The following is a 25,295-nucleotide window of genomic DNA, read 5'->3' on the forward strand; positions in this document are numbered from 1 at the left end:
TTATCTCTGTGTTCCAGATGTGCTACCTTGTCCAGAGAGGTCAAAGGTCCTGGTGTGAGTCTTGACCCCGTCTGAGATCTCGATGGTGTAGTGACCCTTCTCCTTGTCAGATGGATCACAGATCTGCATCCAGGCCATCTCCGCCGTGCCGCCAATCCTCATCTTCTCAGAGGAAGCGATCTTTGTCTCCCTGTGTGAGTGACATGATGATGATGATGATGATGATGATGTCATTTTATCACATAAACAAACACGTCGGAGGGCAGTGATGGTCACATGTGTCTTTTCACAAAATGTCAGAGGTTTGAGGCAACTTCAAATTTGGCAAAAATGTCAAAATAATTTTGGTGGAAGGTGAAAAGCCTTACGTTGATACACACAACCTTTGACCTTAACATTTGAATAACAAAGTGATGCATCATAGTTTTAGGACAAAGAACACGTGGTGTATTTAACATTTTTCATATCTCCATACCACTTAATTTTAAGCCTAATTGTTGTGCAGAATTTGACTATATTCATAGTCAAATTCTAAGAAATAAGAAAGAGTATTGTCACTCTCAAACTTCTCATGAGTCCAGAGAAACTGCCTGTGTGCTGCTTTACATCCACATTTATCTCATATATCAGGATATAGACTAAAAATATCCAGATGTTTTTTTTATCGCCCAGCCTTAAAGAAATAATGATTGTATTTGTTTTGTGATGTATAATCATATTTACATTTATCTCAAATGATGTAGAAAAGGATATCATGATAACATTTTTGAACATCTTTGATCTTGTGCAGGGTCCTTGACTGGGAAAGTAAGAGTGACCCTTTGGTGCATAGTGTGCTTCAAGCGTACTTGTGTTTCCACACGGTCTTCATCTCCTCTGTGTAGTAGCTCATGTAGCACTGCAGCCTGATGCCCTCCGGAGTGCACTGCAGCACCAGGTCAGAGGCAGACGCACCTGAGACACACAAACAAACACGTCAACACTTGCTATAAACACGCATCCTGAGAGGAGACACTAAAGAGGAAACAAGGTTGTAATGAAACTCAAATTTTGTTATGTTAAATATGTTTTATACTGTTCAAATTTCAAATTTAAAACACACAATCTGGTGTTCATGCACAACTTGTAAGACAGTGAGACCACACCCTTGAGACAATAGACGAAACGTCATCACTCTGTATATTCTGCTCTTTGATGATCTGTAAATGAATTAATCAACTTGGTTCAAACTTCATCAGTTGGGGACAGTCCCACCACTCTGAAGTGTAAACACTGTCTCATTTGAAGTGTGTAGTGTCTGATGTTCTCAGTGCAGGAAGTGGACAAGTCAAGGTGGCTCAACTGTCATGTGAAAATACCCCATGGTGATTAAAAGGTCCTCAGACGGAAATAGCATTCCTGAGTAAATCACAATGGCTATGTAAATGTAAAGTGTCTGTATTCTGGTGGGATATCTTGGATATAAGGGACAGAGCTCCCATTCATTGACGAGTTTGGTCTGCTTAACAGAAGCTCCCACACATCAACTGTGTGTCACACAACTTACTGGCTGTATTTTCTACTATGGGACATTTCAATAAACTGGTATGTTAACCCTTCATTTCTAATATTGCCTTGTTGAGACTTTTGTTCTTAATAGTTAAGAATCTGTTATTGAAGATTTATTTAGTCTAGTTATATGGTGAGATTTAACACTCATACCCTCCACCTCTGAGTTGAATAGAAAAGGTTGAGTATCATGTCCTGTAAACTATTGAGTTATACTTTACTTCACTTTGGAAAACCTCTTGCTAACACCGGAAAGACAGAATACTTCTTGGGGAGAGATTGTTACTTGGTGGTAGATATTTCCTCCCCTACAAACTGCATTGTAAATAATGGCCAGATCTTGAAAGGTATTCTGGTAAAATGGGCTACGACACTTACTCACACTTACTTAAACATTTATGATGCAGAATTAATCGAATCTATTTTTCTTTGGAAAAAGTGGATATGAGCTCAGATTGCTCTGGCTCAGATTATAAATGATCTTTTTCATCATTCAACACAATACACAAAAGATGGACACACAATTCCAGTATCACGTCCTGTAGTCTGAATAAAGCTGAGTCACGTTAGTGAATATGTTCATGAGTGTTTTTGACTCAGTTCTCAGGTTTGCTGGAGTCAAAATGAATTTAACCTGGGAGCATTTTCTTAATCTAAAGATGTGTCACATTAAGCTTTTTGTCTTAAAGACTTTTCTTCTGTGGAACAAGTCATCAGTTTTATTTATATAACCTAATATCATCGTCGTCATCACTTCAGAACTTAAACCAATGTCTCTTGTACACATCTGTAAATATGCACAACATAAAACATCACGTCAGCTGCTCTCACTCACCAGCGATGTGGGCCAGGGAATTGATGATGTCATCAAACACTGCCAATCAAACAGAGATGAGAACATGTGAGATACTTTGTCCAGAAACAAAAGACAACACACTGACTGTGAGGAGGAAATGAATCATTCATAAAGTGACCTTGTCCTGAGATGTCGAACGTGGACATGTCCTTCCCTCTGTCATCACCGAGCACGGCCTTGTAAACACCCTGATCTTTTCTGGAGAACTGGCACCACAAACAGTGTGATTATTATCATTATGTTATTACATATTACAGTTGACAACATCATTGACAACTCAACACCATTGTCTTGTGTCCGATGTCACTTTGATAAACTCAACTATTTATCAAAATCAACTATGGTGTTAACAGCACAGTTGTGTTGTTGCCACAACAGCCATGAAAGGAAGAAATATATCACCACAATATGAGATGATTAAAGTGCTGCAGCAGCATCTTTTCTTAACAAAATGAGGTTAAATATGTCCACAGACACAGTCTACAGTGGTAGATAATGAATGGATGGATGGATTGTAATGGTATGTACAAGAGAAGTGTTGTTGTTTTTTTGGTCTCTGACTCCAGTAGCTGAAATACAGTATTGTACTGTGTACATTTCTGCCTTTTTTTTTGGGCGGCTAACTCCCACATTCCAGATTAAAGGCAGACGAGTATGGAAGAGATTTCAGATTCTGAGATTTAAGTCAAAATGCTGACTTTTTCTTTAATCTCAGAATTCTGACTTTAATCTTTTTACATGTGGCCTTAATACTCTTCCATAGATGATTATCATTTCAACGTAAAACAATGCAAAAAATTGTTTTTTTTGTTACCAGAGGTATGGGCAGTGCACAGGCCCCCGACATGACATTGGTAGGAGTTTCTGGAACAATCTCATCTTCCTCTTTGTACCAGTGGAAAGTCGTCTCCTTTTTCACGTTGGCCACCTGACCCAAACACAGCACACATACAGGGATTAGAGAAAATCAATAAGCGTCAACAGGGCTTTAAAATGTGCTCAGGCTCCTCACCTTGCAGGCGAGCAGAACAGTACAGTCCTCAGTGACGGTATAATACAGATACTCAGAGAAATGTGGACCTACAACAACAAAGTGAATATGTTAACACACAAATGATACTGTCAGCATTTAAACAGATAATTATTGACATGTGTGTTTGGTCAGGTGTATCGTGAGTGCGATCAACTTGACAGGATTCTTTAAGATCATGTCAACAACCTTATTCAATCTTGTTACTTCTATGGCTCAGTAGCGCCCCCAATTGACAGTCATCGTTTCAAAAAGTTGCATCGATGTTTGACAAAACTTGGTGAGGAATATGACCAAATATGAAGTCGGCCATGTTGTATATCCTGCAGGATTTAACACATCTTTGAGGCCTTAAGACAAAGTAGGATTCTCACAAAATCTGGCACACAGATTTGAAATAATGAGTCATTTAGTTTGATACCTCACTTTATGTCACAATAAAAGATGATTATGGAATTAACAATTTTTAACAATAATGACAAAAACCGGCATACTGTACCTTTAACTGATTTTAATTGATATTGTTTGCTGGTGTTATTTTTCTGCAAAAGTGCAATAGAAATAAAATGTACAGTATATGTTTCCACTGGTTGTGGTGGTACCTTGCTTCCTGATGTGCTCTTTCCTCTGGAACTCGGCCTCCCTCAGAGCAACCTTAAACACTGACAAACACAATAAAAAGACAGTGAGTCTCAGTAAGTGTTTTAAAGGTCACCGTGGGACTGTGACCAATACCAGATTAGAAGAGATTCTATTAGAAGCCTATAATTAAATCAAAAAGAATACAATAAAGCATCTAAAAAATGCTACTCATCTCATGCAACTCCTCTAAATGTATCTGTGTATTGACATGTGGGCGGAGAAAGCCTCACCCTCTCCCACCAGCACCAGGGAGCTCTGGGTCTTGGCCTTGCCATCGTTGATCTGGACGGTGTACGTGCCCTCGTTGGCTCTGGTGAAATGATCCACAGTCATCTGGATGATTCCTGTGGCCACATCGTGGCTGATCTTATGACCCTGAGAGCAGAACAAGGGTCACATGTACAGCGTGTATGTGTGTATCTGTGTATCCATGCTGTGTTTAAGAGAAATGATTGATGACAGATAAATATTGAAGACCCGGTCGATAATAAGTTTGGGTTATATTCAAGGAATAGACATATTCATCTAAACTGAATTAACTTATTGGGTATGACTTGATTTTGACTCTCTCCCAGAAATCAACAAGTATTATTATTTAAATTCAAATTCTGTATTCATTTATTGTATCCAGATTGTTCAAGAATGGGAAATGCAGACTTCATAATTATTTATACATGTTTTGAAACAATTGCATGCGTTTGCAAAATCCAGTAAACAATGTTTGAAAATATAAGAAGCAGCAGCATTACAGTTATAATTTAATGTATAATTGTGTTCATTCTGTGTGTCGCAGTACCTCTCCACTGGTGACTTCCTTGTCGTTAACGATGAACCTGTAGGACACGGAGGACGACAGTTTGACGGCCTGCAGCCAGAAACGCACGTGACCTTTCTCCAGGACCTCGTAGTTCAGGCCGTGTTTCAGAGGAACAACTGCACACACACACACACAATGGGGTGTGAGTACCTTGCACAGTGGCACTTCAGCCCTTGACCCTCTGGGTACGAGCCCAATTCCTTTCCTCGTGGCCATGGGATGCCCCATAAAATTACCCTGACATGATTTGAACTGGAATGCTGTTTAAAATACTGTGAATAACTTGTACGTGTATTTATGTTTGTAATATTAACAGGTATATTTTCACATATACATATACAGAATTGTGTTGTCTACTCACCTGGATGTCTGATGGCATGGCTGAGCTCCAGCATGGTGTTCAGGGCTGCACAGAGGAGTCAGAAAAGCATGAGTGCAAAAAAAACAACATGTGGGAAAGGAGCATACATGAGCACACACTGCACAAACGTGTGATGACGTACCGTCCTCGGTCAGCGTGTGGCTGGAAGAGACTCCATCTGTGTCGGTGACCATCACAGAGTATCTGCCCAGGTCGTCCTTATCAGGGTTGGTGAAAATCAGTCTGGAGCTAAGAAACAAACACACAACACACATTTTACATAAACATGAACCAGCACTGAGAGAACTTCAGAGGAACATGTGTGAAACAAGCTGCTGCAGGAAATTTCCTTCTAAATAAGATGGTTTTGTTTTATATGATCATACTTTATCATCAGAACATGTCTGAAAAGGATTGTTTTGCATCACAGCAGCTTTGTTTGCAAAAACATACAGGACAGAAAAAAACAAACAATCACAGAAGCACAGACACACACACACACACATATTACAAGTTGAACAGAAGATGATGTTCAAGGCTCCTCAAAGTTCCATATTTAGTATCAAGATTAACTGGTTTACAGAGTTTTTGAAATAGTTTGTATTCATGGTTCAGGGCATGGTTATGGTCAGAGGCCTTAGCCAATCTTAGCCAGTCTCCACATGTTGCGGGGACATTGTGTTAGGATGAATTATTAAGTCTTTCATCCCACACTCTCTGAGCGATTCATTCATTTCATGAAGCAGTTTTGATGTCACGGCAGTGGGCAGACTTTAGTAACACAGATTATTCCACACACACTTTATTATTAAAGCAAGTGTCAGTAAGTGTGGATAAGCTTGCAGCTGCAGCTGCAGCAGGCGAGCTTACGTTCTGCCCTTCGATGTCACTTGGACTCGGGGGCAGTCGCCGATGGCCTTGTAGTTCTTTGACCACACGAACGTGGACATCTCGCTGATCTCACAGGCCTCCAGGGACAGGAAGATGTCCCCAGTTTCCTCGTCCACACCGGCCACGATCTCTGTGGTGCCTGCAGACATGAAGCGCATGTGGTTGCCATGGTTTAAATTTGTGAATTCCTTCATTTATCAGTAACTGCTAAGTCTTTATTTAATTTTTATTTCAGTCAGAATAGTTTTGCTTCATGAAAAAATGACATTAGTCAGTGAAACTAAATTAATGTGTTCAATGAATGAATGGACGTTTTTAAGCGATCGTTTTTAGTAATTATTCATGTTTATTCATGTCATCTATCAGTCGTTATCTCATGTTCTCCCAGCTGACATCTATTTATCCATTCATCCATCCACCCATGGTCAAATGAACCTAATCACCAAACTGCATGTTTTTGGACTGTGCCATCATATGATGGGATGGAAGAGTAAACATCATGCTGGTGTTGTGGAGAATCCTCACATCCCCTGAGGTTTTGTTTGAAAGACAAAAGCATTTAGTCGCTGTTACCTGGAAGAGCTCTGGCACAGACCGGCTCAGAGAGCTGAGAAGCTTTTCCCACACCGTTAGCATTGACAGCACGGACTCTGAACACGTAGGTTTCTCCTTCCTCCAAACCAGTCACCTGAGGGAAAACACAGAAACATCTTCACAAATGTCACTGCTATTGTTCATTAGTCAAACTGCAATTTTACCCAAAAAACAGGGAAATCCAAGCTTCATCATGCTTGAAATGGAACATGTCCCGCTGGTCAAACAGGTGAAGGTCTCGTACCTGCAGGTAGCGGTGACTCACAGCCTCCTGGTTCAGGGTAACAAACTCTGTTGAGCCCTTTTTGGCCTTGTCCACAAAGTATCCAGTGACGGCGCTCGCTCCGATGTACACTGGAGCCTTCCACACGATGACCAGGGAGTGTGCTCTGACCTCACTGAAGCTCAGGTCATAGGCTGGGCCTTGAAGGATAAACACAAACAAACATTAACAGGACAACAGAGAGAAGACAGTCTGTCCTTCAGATCCACCTAATGTGCGCCACAATAGAAGCATAAATGTTGGCTGATTTTCTTGCTTTAAAATGAAATGAAAACACAGGGTGATTTAAAGGTCAGAAATTACACCTGAACTAGGGCTATCTGGTCTTGTAAACACTCAGTGACACAAGATTGAAATGCATCTGTCAAAACATTATCTGTATGACTAACAGTGCTATGGTATGCTGTGGATACGCCTCGTACCTGGTTCGTCCATGGTCCACGCTTCACATTTCATGGGGACACTGGGAGCTGATGGTACACCAACACCTGCCATGTTTGCAGCCTGGACCTTAAACTCGTAGAAGGTTCCTTCTGTCACATTATCAACCTTTTGACACCGGGAAAAGTGACTGTTAGAGATTCAGAAAGTAATACACTGAGCTTTCACCACATTCATGTTGTGATGTGTAGACTAACAGTGTAGACTCTTTCTGTGATGGGGGCCAGATTCACTTCCTTCCAGAGCAGAGTGTCAGCGTTGCGCTTGTCGACGTAGTAGGCATTGACCTTGGAGCCACCGCAGCGTTTGGGACTCTTCCAAGCGATAGTCATGGAGGAGCCGTCACAGCTCAGCAAGGCGATTCCATAGGGAGAACTGGGAGTCGCTGGATCACAAGGTTTTAATGTTAAACTGGAACGGAAAACATTTTTCATTGCAAACGTTTTTAGAATTAGAAAATATGTCCGTGCTTGAATATTGAAAGGGACTGTGAGGTACGTGGACCCTAAAGTGATAAAGTACTGACTCATATTCAGAGCTTTAAAAGTGTTTTAATCACTTAACAAAAGGTTCAGGAATACAATCCACAGCTTCTTAAGTCTACGATATCTCAAGAATATGTTCCTCATTTTATCTCACATTACACAGTAGTTCCTGACCGGAAACTGAAGTGTGTGTTGCCTTGGAAACCGTTCATTCTCCTGCACCAGACTCAAGAGAGAACATGAGTGATTTTATAATAAAAACAAACAGAAGCTGCTGCTCCACTGCTGCCATCCTTTGTTCAGATTTACCTAAACAGCACGAATGAGTGAGCAGCTTACAAAGTGACACAAACTTCATTTTCCTGTTACAAAATGCTGTCTAATGGCAAGATAAACTGAAAAAAACATACATTTAAACTAATGTGGATTTGATTGGGTGAGTAAAATGTTTTTTTTGTGTACACAGCGCCTGCACAGATGCGGAGTATGAGTCAATACGTCACACGACCCTCCAAAATTGATCATTTATAACCACCTACAACATCACAGTGTTGAAAACACATTACCTTTTTTTCACCTGTGCTGAATAAATGTACATATGAAACAAGTGAACTCCTGACACAAACCAGTGTGTTGTGTTACTACAGTGCAGTGCACAGTGACAGGTGTAATGAAAACACGTTGTGCCAAGTGATGAGGAGGAAGTGGGTTAAGGAAAACCGATATGATACATACCATAATCCACGCCCTTACCTGGAAATTACCCCAAAAAAAACAGCAAGAAAATGTTTTTTTTATCTTCAGTGATGTGTTTCCCTTTTACTACCACCTGCGTTTACTGAAAACGTCAGCTGATCTCATTGTATTATTTTGAGTTTGGTGTAAAAGTGGCGTCCGTCTTACCGAGGGCCGGCTCCACAGCGATGGGTGAAGAATCCTGCGACTCCTCACTCAGGCCAAAGACATTGACAGCTTGGACACGGAACACGTAGGTCTCACCTTGGACCAGGCCATGGACCACAAACCTGAGACACACACTCAGTTTTCATTTGGTTTACATTTGTGGAAGTGGAGCCCACAATGGAGTAGCAGAAAATGACTTAGACGAAGAATTGTATTTTAATATTGAAAACACCATGAGTTGTGCACTATACCTGGTGTGTTTGAAGGGTTTATGGTTACAAGCGAACCACTCCTTGGATCCGGCAACACGGCCATCGATGTAATATCCCATGAGGTTTTTCAGATGCTTGGGAGCCTCCCACTGCACAAACACAGACGACTTGGTGTTCCTGCTGGCAACGACGTGACCAGGAGCAGAGGGGACACCTGTTCACCAAGAGAAAGGAGTCACAATTAATTACCACATAACTTCACTTTTATAAATAATTATAGAATAATGATTAGTCGTTGTTTAACCTTTATTTGACTAAGCATAAAATTCATTGAGATTAAACATTTTTAGCAACAGTTTCCCGGCCAAGTTAGGCAGCAGGACATACAAAAACCTTTTAGGGGCATATGACACACTCAATAACATAACAAATATACTCAGATATGCATACACATGAACTTAAAATGTAAAAGATGCAGTATAAATTCACATAATCAGGGATTTTTAGGCTTTCACTTGTCCAGTAACATGGACAGAAAAGGTTCTGCATGCGAACATAGTCAGATGATGTCACACAGTTTGTGTTCTTCTCTGTCAGACTCAGGTCTAAGTGGAGGTTTGAGTTTTGCGTGTTTGAGTTTATGAAAGACAGAGTCTGACTCCTTATGTTACAGTCGGGCCTCAGTGCTCCACTTAGAGCTGACCTACAAATAAAAAAAGGTGTAAAACTTAATGTAAAATCTGTGTGCATGAAAAGTAAATGATTGTAACACTGTAGGCTTTTAACACATTACCATGACACAGCAATATTGAAGCAATGTTTCAATATCTACTGCCAAAATAATTTAGCAAATTACAAAAAAGTCCAAGTACACGCCAGAAGAATCACTGGGGCAAGTCAAGTTATGAGTTCAGGTAACTTACATTACATTACATTACATGTCATTTAGCAGACGCTTTTATCCAAAGCGACTTACAAGGGAATTGAGTACAACCTGCCAGGGGTGGAGTTGAATTTGCGACCATGAAGTCTTTTGCACACAGGGTACACAGGGTACGGATCTTAACCACTGAGCCACTCCACCCCACTTCAGTGTTTAAAGGGTGATTTCAGTGAAACGTGAGTCTTGTGTTAAACACTCGTGGATTTCTGTCCCCCACCTCTACACTGTCCCCCTTTTTCCTTTCACCCCAACCGGTCGAGGCAGAAGGCCGCACATCTCTGAGCCTGGTTCTGTCAGAGATTTCTTCCTGTTAAGAGAGAGTTTTTTCTCTCCACTGATGCCTAGTGCTTGCTCATTGTGTGAACTTTTGGGTTATCTGCATTCCTTGATGTTGTCTATGTACAGTGCCTTGAGATAATGTATGTTATGATTTGGCGCTATACAAATAAAATAGAATTGAATTGAATTAAAGATTCTCACAATGTGGCACTTGAGTAAAGGGATGTGATTATAGTTCCACTGTGTCATATTTATACAGTATAATAATAATCTGAAGGATAACAATAGGTTCCTTCCACAAAGTCGTGCCCAGGCCCTAAATATCTTTAATATCTGAATGAGGGCCACTCAGTTCTGTAGCTCAGTGGCAAGCGCTGGCAACAGCAGGAGAACGACAGTGTGCTCACAGTTAGAAAACACACAGTGTGGAAACGTGAGTTAATCAACAGATTTCCAGTAAAGTGTACATACCAACCGACAGCTCCACACCTGTAAAACACAGCCAGTCATTTTGAAACAAATGTCATTGTTAGAGTCCATGTTTTCAGCTGACTGCAAGGTGTGGAAAAGAACATTAAAAACATAGCTGATGAACAATCTGAGGGTTAAATAATAATTCAACAACAATTATCCCAATATAATTCTCCTCAATAGCAATGCAACAAAAAGTCTACATATATCAATGTTTATAACACATGATAACTTTGAGTATTTTAGTTTTGATGTTTTTGTTTTCATTTCCCTACAGAGAGATATTTATCTTGATAATCATCAATAGTGACTGATTTTTTAATATGAGCTGATTCTGTAAATTTCCCATTTGTGTTTTTGTGGATTTTCACAGTTGACAAAGGCACTTTTCAAACTTTTCTTCTGCTCATATGAAAGCTTTAAGATCTAAAGTTTAAATGTCTCCTTTTGTCATTTCAACTATTTTTACTCTCTTCTTTTATATAAAACGAACAACTGATATGTTGTTGAATTTACTTAAAGTAATTAAACAGTAACAGTAAAATTTAGAGAGAATCTTAAGGCATAATAAAGATTAGTTTGATGTGCTGTGTACATATATATCTATATCTATATATAGATATAGATATACATATATATGAAACTTTCTGCAGTGGGTACGGTCCTTACCATCCTCATCAACCTTCTGGACGGGCTCAGAAGGCGCCGAGGCCTCACTGGAGCCGTACATGTTCACCGAATACACTCGGAACTGGTACTTTTGCCCGTCTTGCAAATCGAAAACTGGATAACGCGGTGAGTGCAGTTTGACTGCGGTGTTGATCCGCTGCCACGCTCCAGTGCCTGCTAAGCACTGTGGGAGAGTCAGGGTGTGGGGGGTTGGGGGGTTTGAGGGGGTGAATGAGAAGGTACAGTCATCTGCGACAACTTCATCAGTGCAGCCTGAACACAAACTGTCAGGCTGCAGATTCTACTGTAGGTGTGACATGGTGGACTCTCATGAAAACCTCTAACTTAACTATTATAAACTCTAGTAAGTGTAATGATTCATAATTATACACTCATGAAAACATGATTATATTTTACTTTTCTGTTACTTTTTTATATAGTATTGATATTTAATTGTTTCAGTCTTGCATATTGTGCATATGATTCTTTTTCTTTTCCTTTATACTCCCTGTAACTGTATAAATAGACAAAATAAAAATGTACATATGGGCTATATCATCTACCTGTGTTAATAAACTACTCACACTGATCAGTGTGTAGTAAAATGGAACATACACTGCATTCCATTCCATAATTACTGCAGTGACTAATAATGTTATTTAAGTTATTTACGTCTAAATGATGCATAAAGTGGCTTCATGTAAATCTTGTTGGTTTACATTTTTCTTTTCTCACCATCTTCTGCTGCCAACAATGAAAATGAAGAAGAAAAACTAAATCACCTGAAGCATACTTTTGGTTTTTGCAACCAAAAAAAGGGGAAGAAGGAGCTTGTGAAAACACATTCTATTCAGCTCTGCAAACCAAAATGTAGTCTCATCTTTATCCTTAAATGAAAAAAGAAATCTTCCTCTTGTCGTTTTATTGTAATGTCTCAGGCCTTAACTCTGCTCGGTACAATAAAGTGGCGCCCAAACAGTAACATGTCGAGGTTTCATTGTGTTCTACTACATAACCATGACACTCATTTCACATATTTGCCTTCTTTTCACTGTAGTGAGAGCTACATTGATGGAAATTGTTGACCAAAAGTGAAGCGACACACACACACACACCTTCTCGACGACGTACCACAGCGGCGCTCGTCCGCGAGGGCTGGGAGGATTCCAGCTCAACACCACGTATGATTTGAAAATCTCAGATGCATGCACGTTGGTGGGCTCCGCGGGGAGAGTTACATAACCTGGATTGGGATTGAACCATGTTGAGGCAAAAAGACGGCACAAGTCCCACATAATGCACTCGTTTACTGTTTAGTGATTTAGTAAAGTTATCATTATTTTAATGTACTAATAGATGCAGTTTGTTTAAAAAGACGCATGATTAATCAACTTTAATCTTAAATTGTCTTTAATCTACTGTATATACTGTATATATTATAGATTATATAGATATACTGTATGTTGGAGTTAAATCAAAGATGCTAACACAACAGTTAGATTTTTTATTTGAAAGGATTGGGAAGAAGGATGTTATTGTAAGAAGAATATTGTTGTTTAAAATTTACAGTGCAACTAGCCATTTAAATCGTTAATATGATGCTTTATGGAAAGAGGGAATAGTGTTAGAATCATACGGAAGAGGTTTACGGGATTAAAAGAAAGAATCTGAATCCAGATCAGAACCAGATCTTTGCTTACTACTGTACCTTCCAGATCATCATCCTTGATCACTATGTCGTATTTCCCCTCAATTTTAATCACTGTTGCAGGAAATGACAACAGCAGATCCGTTAGGTAACATTGGTTTACCGCGGCTGATTTTCTTGTATTTACCTTCCTCGGTACCTTGCAGCCTCTCGCTCTCGGCAGCATCCAGAGCGGTCACCTTGTCCGACTTGCGGGATGGCCTGCTGATGCCGGCGCTGTTCACGGCTCTGACCCGGAAGTGGTAGGAGCGGCCCACGCTCAAGCCGTGCACCGGGTATTTACACACCTTCACTGGAGAATCGTTGCACTGGACCCAGGCGTCGCTGCCGGCCTCACACCTTCACATCAGATAAATACACAGAATGAAAGGCGTATCACAAAGTATGTCCAGTTTATATTCAAGTCAAATCATTACACGGTTTTTAAAACTACCTGCAAATACCAACTATTATATACCGTCTTTCAGATTTTCATATATTATATTTTTGTGTATTAAATATAAAGCTTGAATCTTTCAGCTTTAAATACTCTCAGTGCAGTGTGATTCATGCTAAAGAGCCAACTGTGGTTTATAAAAAGAACGGCTGAGGAGATTTCAGGGCACACACTGACCGATCCACAAAGTATCCGGTGATTGGCGCCTCGTTGACAGTGTTGGGGGGTTTCCAAGCAACAAGGACATAGTCTGAGTTGATGTCATATGCTTTTACGCTCATTGGTGCGCCAGGGGCCCCGGGTGCAGAGGGAGCGGCATCTGGGGACCAAGACAACGGAGACACGAGGAGGGAGGACAAGAAATGAAGAACTGACAGTCTAACGTCAATATTGTGATTTATTGATGTGAAACATGACGCAGAGTCGTGTCCTACCGGAGACAAACAGGTAGGCACTGTGCTCAGCCGTGCCGTCCTTTGTAAAGATGCGGAGGGTGTAGAGACCCTCATCGTCCTTGGCCAGGTGGGGCAGCGTCAGGCGGGCTGCACCTCCACCCACCGCCATCTCCACCAGTTTACTTGATTTCAGCAGTTTATCTGTTAGGAGAAACAATAAAATAACAATAGATAAAATAAATGAAGAGCAGCCGGAGAGCTCAGACCTCACATACAGACACCTGGAATTCTTAAATTTTGATCCAGTTTATTGATCCATAAACTTTCTGGATCTGTACAGACCTTTTTCTGCTTATCGCTATTACCACCTTACATAAACATGACAAAATTCATCCTGATCTCTTAAGATGTTGCTGTGAAACACACATCTTAACTTGTTCAATAGGACTGAACCATGTTAATAATTAATAATAATGTTCTAACAGAAGAACAAACTCAAGCCCCTTTTCCACCTATGGTCCCAGCTTGACTCGATTCATCTTGCCTTGGCACGGCACGGTTTAGGTTGTGTATCCATTGCAATATAATTCCTCCTCAACGTGGGCGGAGTCATCACTGCACGGCTGCATGAAACTGCCGTGACTTTGTTTTACACACACACACACAAGTGACGAGCAGTCTTTTTTCAGTTTTACTCAATTATTAGAATCAGTTTATTAAAAATATTTGTTCAGTACTTTCTCCATGATGTCACTGGACTTAAATACAGCGTCAGGGTTTGTGATGCTGCTCACGATAAGCAGTGCGGTCACTAGACTCCTCTGTTAAATATTGAGATTTTAGACATTTCTCTAGCAATAGTTGGAGATTAACACCCATTTTTAGGATTGTTAAGTCTTTTTAACTGATCTACAGTTCATCATTGTTTGGCTTGATGTTTGTGTCGGACGTCGTCTCTTCCTGTGGCGACACTCTGACCAATCAGTGGCCGGCAGTCTGGTGACATCACGCATCGTATCGCCTCAGCTCACTTTGAACCTCGCCAGAGAAAGTATTAAAAAAAATACCTGATACCAGGTACTATGCTAGTGGAAATGCTGCATAAACGTGCCGTGCCAAGGCGAGGCGAGTTGCGCTTGTGGAAACATGTCATTACAGATAAACCTACACCTCCTCACTCACACACACCATCCCTGTAGAAGATGGAAGTCATGTCTTACCGTCTCTGTACCACTGGACATAGGGTGGTACATTGGGGAGGTCAGGGACGACCACCATGGTACACACCAGGCTGATGGAGTGGCCTTCCACGCCGAAGCTGACGCGGAAGCGGTCGAGCAGAGCCACCTCCAGCTTACTGGCATGGAGTTCAGTCAAATGAGGAACTGGGCGAAGATGAAGATGAAAGACAGCGGGTTAAACATCAAACAAGTAACAGGTGTTTTTCAAAGTGAAAATTTAAAGACACGTTGGACAGATTGACTCTGCTACCTTTTGTGCAATGTTAAGGTAACCTGGGCTCATTTGTCCAAACATTTGACAGAGAAGTTGTGAAGAATGTCCAGGGTGACATATACATTCTGATTCTCCAGTGTCTGTAGCTGCAGTGGATTGCTTGGTTTAGTCATGCGTGGTAACTTGCTCAACCATTACCTCAATGTTTAATCAGTCCTGTTACTTAGGGACTCACTGACCTGCTCCAACACACCTATTCAAACGTTATCAGGCTTTGACACACCTTGACGACGTCCCGGTGTATTGGAGCAGGGCAACGACTAAAACACACAGGGCAGTGGTTTCCCAAGGACCAGGACTGACAACTAGTGCATTGTCTAATAATGGAGTAATGTTATTCTCCTGGATGTTTACACAGATCATGTGTTTAACATGATCACATGTTCCTCTTGTTTTTCAGTGTCTCCTCACAATAGTTTCCACTGCTTATCACTTATCACATGCATTGCTATCTGTAGCCAAAATACCCCATGTGTTAGTGATTTGTGTCTGGGCCTGATTCCAAACAAAAATCAGAGAGACTCGCCCCACACACACACACTCCAGATAGATACTCATTCTCTCCTCTCACCTAGACCAAGCAAGCAGGACTCCCCAGGTCCTGGTGGTCCTGTGAAAAACAAAAACCATCATTGCACAGAGAAATAGTCATAGTTTGAACAGATTTTCAGAATTTTTCCAACCCTTTTGTTAAGATTTATGTGTATATGCTTTAAATAAAATGCATAAAATTAAGTTTTAATGGATTTACCACACATCTCTTGGAAATGATTTGTTTACCAATTCAAAATAATATCAGCTGTTACAGATATGGCTGCGATTTAGCCGCTCATTTATGCATACATTTGCTCTTGTCACCATTTATTTTGTGATTTGGGTCACAGTCATTTGCAAAGTTTGGGAAACACTGAGCCAGAGACAGAGAATCACTCACTCTTGACAGTAACTGTGGCCATGCTGGAGGCCGTGCCATGTTGGTTGGTTGCCATAACACTGTACTCGGCAGTATCACTCACCACACACCTGTAAAAGCATACAAAACATGTCAGTACTGCAGCTGTCAAAATCATTGTACAAACTCATTGGTTTGAATAGAAATCTGTAATAGCTTATCTTATTTTCCAAAACTGACATAAACAATGATTCCATTTCAATCTGATGTCATCAGGATTACTAGATTAATGTCATGTTTTCTCCAGGTCATGTCTGGCGACATGAATTGCACAAATCCTGTGATGCAAATTTTGTGAAATTCATATGATCTGCATTCAAAGGATATTCCAACGTTCAATTTTAATGAATGTGCACCACGGCCACATGAGTAAGATGGGTTGAAGAGAGAGAGGAGAGGAAACTGAGCAAAGACTAACTGGTGCATTTGAAAAATATTGGATTCACATGTGTTGGTCGCTAGGAACAAGGGCTTCCATAAAGCCAGAGATTGTTTGAATTCAAAAGATTCCTGAAGTCCATTGCAGTGTTGATCTCAGTGTCTGGTTTATACCTCCTGAGACTCGTCACAGTGGGTTCAAAGCAGTAGGAAGGTGCAGTTGATTTGGTAAGAAAGCTGATTGGGAGGCACTTCATAATGACAGCTGGAGGAGCAAACCTACAGGTTACAACGTCAAAGTCGCCCTTAGTTAGTCACCTGTCACATTTGAAGCCGGTCAAGTCAACCGTTTGACAGGTATTCAGATGTTGTTGGCCTGAGCATTAGCCACATGCAGGTGAGTAGTTGCTGGCTGTGTTTACTCAGGTTATTTGAAAAATCTTAACCTTGCCATCAAGGTCAAGAGAGTAATAAGTTATAAAAAATGCTTTGACATGTCTACTTAAAGTAATGGCTCCATTTTTGAAAGCCTTTACCCTAATGACGTGTTTTATTGCATTAAAAGGTTAGTTCTGACCACTTGTGAACATTCCAGGACTACTAATACTGGAGATAACAACACTCCCTCCAATGTGATATTTCTTAATTGTACACCCCTGTTTTTGGGCAGTTGTTGGAATACCACTAAAGGGACATGTATGTGCACTGTAAAATGCACTGATGATTGGTCAAAGTCTTTCATGACGGGCCAGATGTCCCCTAAGCAGGAAACAGAGTTACAGAAGAAAGGTTTTTTCTCGGATAACTTAATTTGAATTATGTAGAAAAGTCATTGATCAATCAGCCATAGAGCAGCTGAGGTCCTTCATTCCTCAACAACTCCTCATTGGGTCTCCAAGATTAGCTCTGCTCTCTTTAAGCCGATGACACCGTGTACAGCTTCTTTTGTAAAATGACCTCACTGATCAGAAGGTGCACTGAGGGAAAAATGTGACCTCCACCCCAGAGAGAACTATTTTAACGGTGATGTTTTTTTCAGCTGTGGGGACACAAACTAAACCCGTGTTCTTCTGCTAACATAGGAAAAAACACACTTTTACATCCTCCACAAGGAAAATCAACAATTCGGACAAAGATATGGCGGTGAGCGTCAGCCGGGTGTCTCACTGACCCTGTAAAGTCATGATGAAGGGACAGTGATATTCAGAGACTTCGACAGAGACAGAGATAGAGAGAGAGAGGTTGAGAGAGGGAGCAGCAGGAATTCATGGCTCGAATGACGCAAAGGTCAGCACTTCAACATGAACAGCTGAGGAGTCTTGAAGATGACTAACGGGCCAGCAGGCTGAGCTATGATCCTCAGTCTGCTCTCCCTCTCAGGCAGTGACTTTTCATTATTCCTTATTTTCCTCATTATTATCTCTCTGTCGTAGTTCTCTTCTGCTTCTCCTTGTATGCAACAGATTTCTTCAGGATTTCAATGGGGTTGCTCCACCATATTTACAACCTGTTCATTTATGTTGGAGGTCTAAAGTTGACTGTGTTCCAGTTAAAGGTAAAAAAAAGAAAAAAGACATGGAAGCAAATGTATCTTAGGCAACACCAGTCAATAACAATGCTTATGTTGTAATTTGCACAAAAAATAACTGCGTAGCAGCACGTTAATGGAGTACAATGTGTACAACTGATTTATAGCAATAGCGAAAGCAGCAGAGCGGCAGCCATCTTGGAGTCCTATGTCAAAGCATGTGAGGTGGCTCTGACTTTCCGAGTTGTAAATCCGACTTGGGGAAAATCCTGACTTCTGACTACAAGTGGAAAAGCTCAGAGTTCAGCATATCCCGTACACGCTATTTGGATTAAAAAGTTTGAAAATAATTCCCCTCAACTTCATCAGCACAAGAAAAATATTAGGGCAACATGCAAAAAATTTAATTGAAAGAAAGAAAAATAAATAAAACAGCATGAATTCTGAGATTAAAGTCTGACCTTTTCTCAGAATTCATGCAGTTTTGTTTTTTGTGGCCGTAATACTCTTCCGTACATGAGCATGTTTGTGTGTCAGAGGTATATCTGTATATGTACATATATGAAGTATTTATCTCTGCATGTTTAGGCCCATGGCCAGCATGTGTGACATAAATTAACACTGGGAAATAAAAATCTATTGGAAACCGCTGAGCTACAGTTTCAAAATATCCCCTGAACATTTGTTTTGACAGGTAAGAAAATGAAGTCATCAAGTGATTTATTGAACTTTTCTGTTCACCTTTCAGACCAGTGACATGACAGTGATGAATGAAACATATACTGCAATATGTGCAAACACAATTTTCTGAAGATTAAGTGTAAACTATACCTGCTTATGATCAAACTGTGGACTCCATACTTGTTTTCAATCCTGTACTTTCCAGGGGCGCTCAGTGGGTCGACTGGCACTCCTCCTTTATACCTGCCAAAAAGAGACACTCAGTGATTTTACTTGCACGCTGTTTCATATCTGAAATCAGTTTATGTGTGTGGGATGAAGCCATGTGAACACTGAAGGGTACACTCAACACTAGACTGATGAAGGGGTTGAAGGAAAAGTTCAATTAAAAATATCAAGATGTTCAAGATTTTTGTAGCACGAGTTGTACCACGAACAACAAAATTATGAAAACATTGAACATCTATCTATTTGTGACTTGTGTTATATGTTGTAAAATACTGTATTTGATAGTGCATAATGACAGGGTGTGATGCCTGTCATGATAGCTAGCTAGCTAGCTAGATAACCAGCTAGCTAGCTAGCTAGCTAGATAGATGATAGATAGATAGATAGATAGATAGATAGATAGATAGATAGATAGACTAAAAGAGATAAAGTAAGCATTTGACAGCTTTAGATGAAAGGGAGCAGGTAAGAGGAGAATATTCTGACCATTTGACGACAGGCCTTGGGTTTCCCTGCACAGTGCAGAACAGCTTCACTGGAGTCTTCTCCCACACGGTGTGGGGCCTCAGAGCCAACACGAAGTCCGGCATCTTGGGGATATCGTCCAACAAATCCAACCTCCTGGTCATCATGCTCCTAACCTGGAGGAATGTAAATGGCGTCAGGTAAATGTTCACAGCTCTGTTGTCTTAAGTTGTATCTGAAATGAAAACAGTGACTGCTGCTTTTCATCATTACACTGTACACACATCTCATTCTGTCTAATTCTATCCTAACATTCATTCGTACTTGTGTACCTTTAACAAGAGATTATGAAAGTGTTATCAGGGGATAAAATAGTTAAGGGAGGTCAAATAACCTGTGGTCTTTCATTTCATTAATTTCATTAATGCATTTGAACCATGTAACAGGAGGTGAATACTATTTTTCATTTAGGCTCTGATAAATATACTAAATAAATAATCTAACAGGCTTGTTTTTAAACCACTAAACTACAGTTTGTTTGCTATCAGTTTGCAAATAAATAATAAATATATATACAGTAAATCAAGTTAACACAAAACAGAAAGCGCAGCATCACATGACGGCGTTAACAGCTGTACCTCTCTCTGGATCTCCAAACTCTCCACATGAACCTTTGTGGCTATCCTCATTCTGTGCAGCTCCTCCTGAATCACAGCCAGTCCTTTCTCAACATGTGTGACCACCCTCTGGTGCTCCTCAACTTCCGAAGCACACCTGACGACACATTCAATCATACTCAGCTACTACTGAACAAACAGGACTAACTGAATGATCTCACAGACATCCCAGATCATAGCAGTAACTTGGAATCAGAAAATTGGAGGAAGACATTAAAGCTGCACATTGACTGATGCTCTACCTATAATTGTTTTAGGAATGCTGAGAAGTCTTGAAAATGACAGCATGAAAAAGTTGGTCTGATCTGCTCAAAAGTATTTAATGAAACTTTATCAGAATGTTGTTTTTGAGGGTGTGTTTGCCTGATTTCATCTGACCAGTAGAGCTTAAATTGCAATGCAACAGTGAAAACAGTCATTTAACTTCCCTCACATTTCAGCACTACATGTTAATTAACATTTTAAAAGTAACACTGGAGAAAAGTGCCATGTGACTTGGCTCAGTTAAGAGAGAGCTGTCGGTCAGTATAACCTTACACCTAAAATAGTCTGAGATAAAACAGTAGCCACAGTGAACTCACCTGTGCCGGAACACCGGTATGGTATAGACTTGTTCTGCCATAGCCTCTGTGGCCTTGGCCTGAACCTGGCTCACAAATTTAGAGCTGGATTTCCTGCTGAAGGAAGAGTCAATTGTTATGAAACAACTTTTAAAGGAAAATCACCACCACATTGGACTTTTGGGGTTTTAGCTTTGTAGAAGCACTTGCTGTTAAAAAAAAAAGAAATCTCAGAAGATCCATCTGAGGTTTTAGTTGAGTTAAAATGGAAAATGTCATCAGTGTGTCGGAAATGAATGACAGCTTTGAGTGATGTGGTGTGTTGACACCCTTTGGTTTTCAATGTGCAGTATGATGTCATCTGTAAACCTGAACTTTCTCTAATGGATTACCAATGTATAAAACTTGAACTAGTCAAGTATCCTAACTTATTTTGGTTTCTGGAGAGCAACTACTACAGAGGGTATTAAAATAAATCTATTTGATCACATATATCATCTATGATATTAATGAAAATTGAACCAACATTATAATGTCTGTATACAACTGGACCAAGCCATGTTTTTCTACTCTACTCTGATGTAAGAAAATGTACCAGTATCTACAACTCTGACCAGTGGCCTCAGATGTAGGTCACAAGGTCTGCAGATCGACCTTGTGATTGAAACTTGGTTAGGAGTGGCTCCAATCTGAAATAGTCTTTGATTTGATTAGAACTCAGCAAAAAAGGAGAACTACAGCAATGCTTAGAGCAGATGAGGCGCTAGTAAACAGAATAATTATCAGTCATGACCTGTATGACACTACAAAGCTGCACCTTCTGATGTCTTAAGCTCCACAGATGCTGGAAAAAACTGTAAAGACTGTAAGTTGTTCATTCATTTTCTAGTTCCTTACATTGCTAACAAAATTAGCATCCTACATACAGCCCATTCTTTTTTCTACATTCTTTTTCTTTTTTTTAGCTAGAACTTGCAGGGGAGTGTCTGGCACATGCTTTGTGAAACTGATTTTAGACTTTGAACAAAAGGCTCATCTAATAAAATATACATATCAGTTTTAGACTTTTATGACAGGGAACTGAAGTTTGTGCTGCTTTGTAAAATGCTCACTCCCCACGCCAACGTCCCTGCTGAAAAGGACAAAGCTGCTGCTGGTCTGTTTAGTAAGTTTGTGTCACTTAGATCAATCTGAAAGAGGGATTTCAAAAACCAAGGTCACAAAATAACACATTTTAACTTACTAATGGTGGGAGCAGGGGATCAACAGGTCTATGGTGTGGATGAGCAAGATGTTTTCAAGCTGATACAATCTTTCAGTTTCCAGTGGCAAAAGTCTACCTCACTGTGAGATACAGTGGAGCAAACACTAAACATTAACCTACAATTAACGCAATATGAAATTTTATTTGGCGAGCCTTTTGTTAAGTGCATACAATCTGTTATTCATGGCTGGTAACCATGTTAATGAATTTAACTGCTTCTTATTCTTTTCATCATAAAAAATAAAATAATACATCTATTTTAAACTGTACTATTATCATTCATCTTTTTACCTAAGGAAGACGTCTGTGCTAGCTGTATTAGCTTCAATTGATTTTTTATTATTTGATTATTGCTGCCTTGTTCTATGTTCTTTATTATTTACTGCATTTCTGCACTTGTCTCTTTGATGTTGTTGCTGTATTTGTGGATGTGGTCGTCAAGATACATAGAAGTGGCTGAAGCTCACTTTAAATGTAATGTGACTTCATACTTGCAAATCCTGTGGGCAGCTTTAATTCAATTCAATTTATTTTATTTTACTTTACGCACAGACAGCTCAATGAAACACATTATTGCTTGGATTGGAATTATTACATATGACTGTTTAGTCTGCAGGAAACAGTTGAATTACCCCGTCAAACACAACAAAAGCAAAAGAAGAAAGAAAGGGAACCCATCAATTTTGTTGATGGAGATCCCAAACTCCTAAAGCCATTTATGAGGATGTTATGAGTTTACCATGTACTACTAGTTATTATAGAGGAAGTCCTGTTACAAGCCTTGGTCTTAATAACTTAGTCATGGGTTGGTTAGTTTATGAAGATCAGCTATGAATCTGATGTCAGAAGACAAACAGAGAGCATGTAGTTGATGTGTGGCCCCCAGCAGCGGCTCTACAGTATGGACTCTAAAAGCAGCAAAAGCTGGACTCTACCAAAGCCGTAGGTGAACGGCACCTTCATACCTCTGTATTTGCTGCAGCTGCTGCTGGTACTTGACACAACATTGACAAGCATAATCGGTTTTGACTTCGCCTGTGTGCTTCTTCTTATACCAAGGTATGACTTTGGAAGCCATGACTGGAACACTTCAAGGAGACCTGTGTTGGGGAGTTTTCTGTTACCAAGGCTTTGGAAATGGTTGAAGAATTCAGAGCAGAGGTAACATCGGACATGAGCAGCCGGACACTACATCTGAATCTGAGGAGCAGCTTGTCAGGGCAGATACATATAATCATCTGTCCAGGTTCTCATTAGACCTGGATAAACCACAAACTGGCTTCCACCAGTATCTAAAGTCTGACAGGTGCTGATTTCTGTGGAGACAACCTTGAAAAGAGCAAGAGTTTCTGCTTCCAATCATCTCCCTTCAACGAGAGTTTGACTATCGTAACCCTTCAACTTAAAGATTAATCAGTATTTAATCAGAGAATTTTGCCTCACAGCCTTGCCAAGAGCAGCACACATTAGCCATGTTAGCAATATCGATGTAATTCTTGCCTTCTCAACTTCAGTCACTCTGAGGTTTCTCTAATACACATTTACTTTATTAGATGTGATGACATCTGCATGATAAGGTTTCCTTGTTGCAACTCAAGCTCCACAACAGTATCGGGTCATATTTAGCTAAACACACATTCATCGTGAATCCATACAAATCATTCATAGGACAGCATTTGTCTCCCAAGAAGACATGTTCAAAGTCCAACACTTAGGAGACATCAGGGCCAACATTCTGCCAGAGCTCAGCACTTCCAGTGTTTCACCTTACAGCCTCACACAGCTCAGCTATGAATAGCTGTCAGCCTATTCCATGATTGGAGTAATGCAGGAAATAGAGTCATTACCAGCAGTGCACAGCCTTGACAATATTTAATTAAAAACATCATCGATCCTACTCTTCCTGCTCTTTTCAATTGAATAACACTCAGATGAATGCAGCTGTCACATCCAAACTCTGTCCTCTGAGTCTAATTTGTGTTCTGTTAAATCTACTTTATCAACACTGAAACATTTATAATGACTGTGTTTGGCTCACACAAACTAGGACAAGAGGGTCAGCAACCTCTTAATGCCCTGGTATGTGAGAAAGTGGCGTTAAGGGAGATTACAGCAGACTGCTGCTGCTGTTTCCTCACACAGCAGAGGGATAATCTGCATTACATACTTCTCCCACCACTGATGGCAGATCGATCCTCTCCCTGCTCTCAACTTCACTACTATCCCGGCAAGAAAAACTATCAGCCTGCGAGTGAGTGAATAATAGGAAAAAGTGACTTACCCCAAGAGATTAAAACAGCGCAAAGCGGTGGCAGACCAGCCTGATGCCGCTTGGGAAGCACTTGCTGATGGTAACAAAAATATTACCCTCTCACTGGAGGAATGCTGCTCCCCCTTCCACCCCATGTATGGAGGCACTTGAGACTATATATAGCATTTACCCCCAAATTTTGCTCTTATTCTGCATTTTGGGGATGGAGAGTGTGCATTTTCAACTGCTGATTTATTAAACTGTATTTTCAGGTGCGGTCCATCCAATGCACATATTGAATTTGACATGTTTTTTCTACCCAGAATGTTTAGTGAAAGTTTAAAATCAAATGTCTATAAACATTGAGAGTAGAAGGAAAATGAATGATTTTAATGATCATACCATTTTATTTCCTTTCAGACAAATCATTAAAACTGTATCAAAATAGCACATTGAATGTTTACAAAGGCTTTTAAAAAATGGCACCTCTCATGTGTGGATATCAAAAATGATTCCTTCACACAGCAACAAAAAGCTGTTCTGAGATAATTTACTGGCTGATTCTAACAGTGAAAATCTTATGAGACCTTTTTAGGTTTCTTTGAGACAGCATGTCCTCCTTAACTCAACACTTGTGAGCAACAGTCAAGACTATTTTTAACTGCAAGTCGTCCATTACAGTGACACCCTCAATTCTTACTGTACAAGCGGCGTAGCAGCTATTTATATTGACACAAGTCTATTTAAAACAGAATATAACTGAAGATTCTGAGGAAAATCTATCTTCTTACTTTACTTCTGTGACTGAAATAACACATGTGAGGCCTTGAGT

General features: G+C 40.2%; 1 protein-coding gene across 1 annotated transcript; it reads right to left on the minus strand.

Annotated features, from left to right (window-relative positions):
- On the minus strand, positions 1–24,554 carry LOC122760945 (myomesin-2-like). The gene is made up of 33 exons (XM_044016143.1): positions 24,494–24,554; positions 23,178–23,312; positions 20,970–21,062; positions 20,350–20,485; positions 19,733–19,887; positions 19,169–19,261; positions 16,414–16,502; positions 16,051–16,089; positions 15,185–15,349; positions 14,004–14,165; positions 13,747–13,888; positions 13,273–13,472; positions 13,134–13,187; positions 12,541–12,668; positions 11,426–11,609; positions 9,103–9,277; positions 8,852–8,973; positions 7,661–7,848; positions 7,445–7,571; positions 6,984–7,162; positions 6,719–6,833; positions 6,125–6,284; positions 5,397–5,503; positions 5,255–5,299; positions 4,873–5,009; positions 4,307–4,451; positions 4,037–4,096; positions 3,417–3,484; positions 3,219–3,332; positions 2,523–2,610; positions 2,384–2,422; positions 849–954; positions 1–190 (listed from the first exon to the last, which is right to left on the minus strand). Exons 2-33 carry the CDS (start codon positions 23,288–23,290, stop codon positions 1–3), a joined length of 3,918 nt encoding a protein of 1,305 aa, XP_043872078.1. The 5' UTR covers positions 23,291–23,312; positions 24,494–24,554.
- Between the last annotated feature and the right edge of the window lie 741 nt (positions 24,555–25,295).

Source organism: Solea senegalensis, unplaced genomic scaffold (genome assembly GCF_019176455.1).
Source record: "Solea senegalensis isolate Sse05_10M unplaced genomic scaffold, IFAPA_SoseM_1 scf7180000014209, whole genome shotgun sequence".
In the NCBI taxonomy this organism is placed as follows: Eukaryota; Metazoa; Chordata; class Actinopteri; order Pleuronectiformes; family Soleidae; genus Solea; species Solea senegalensis.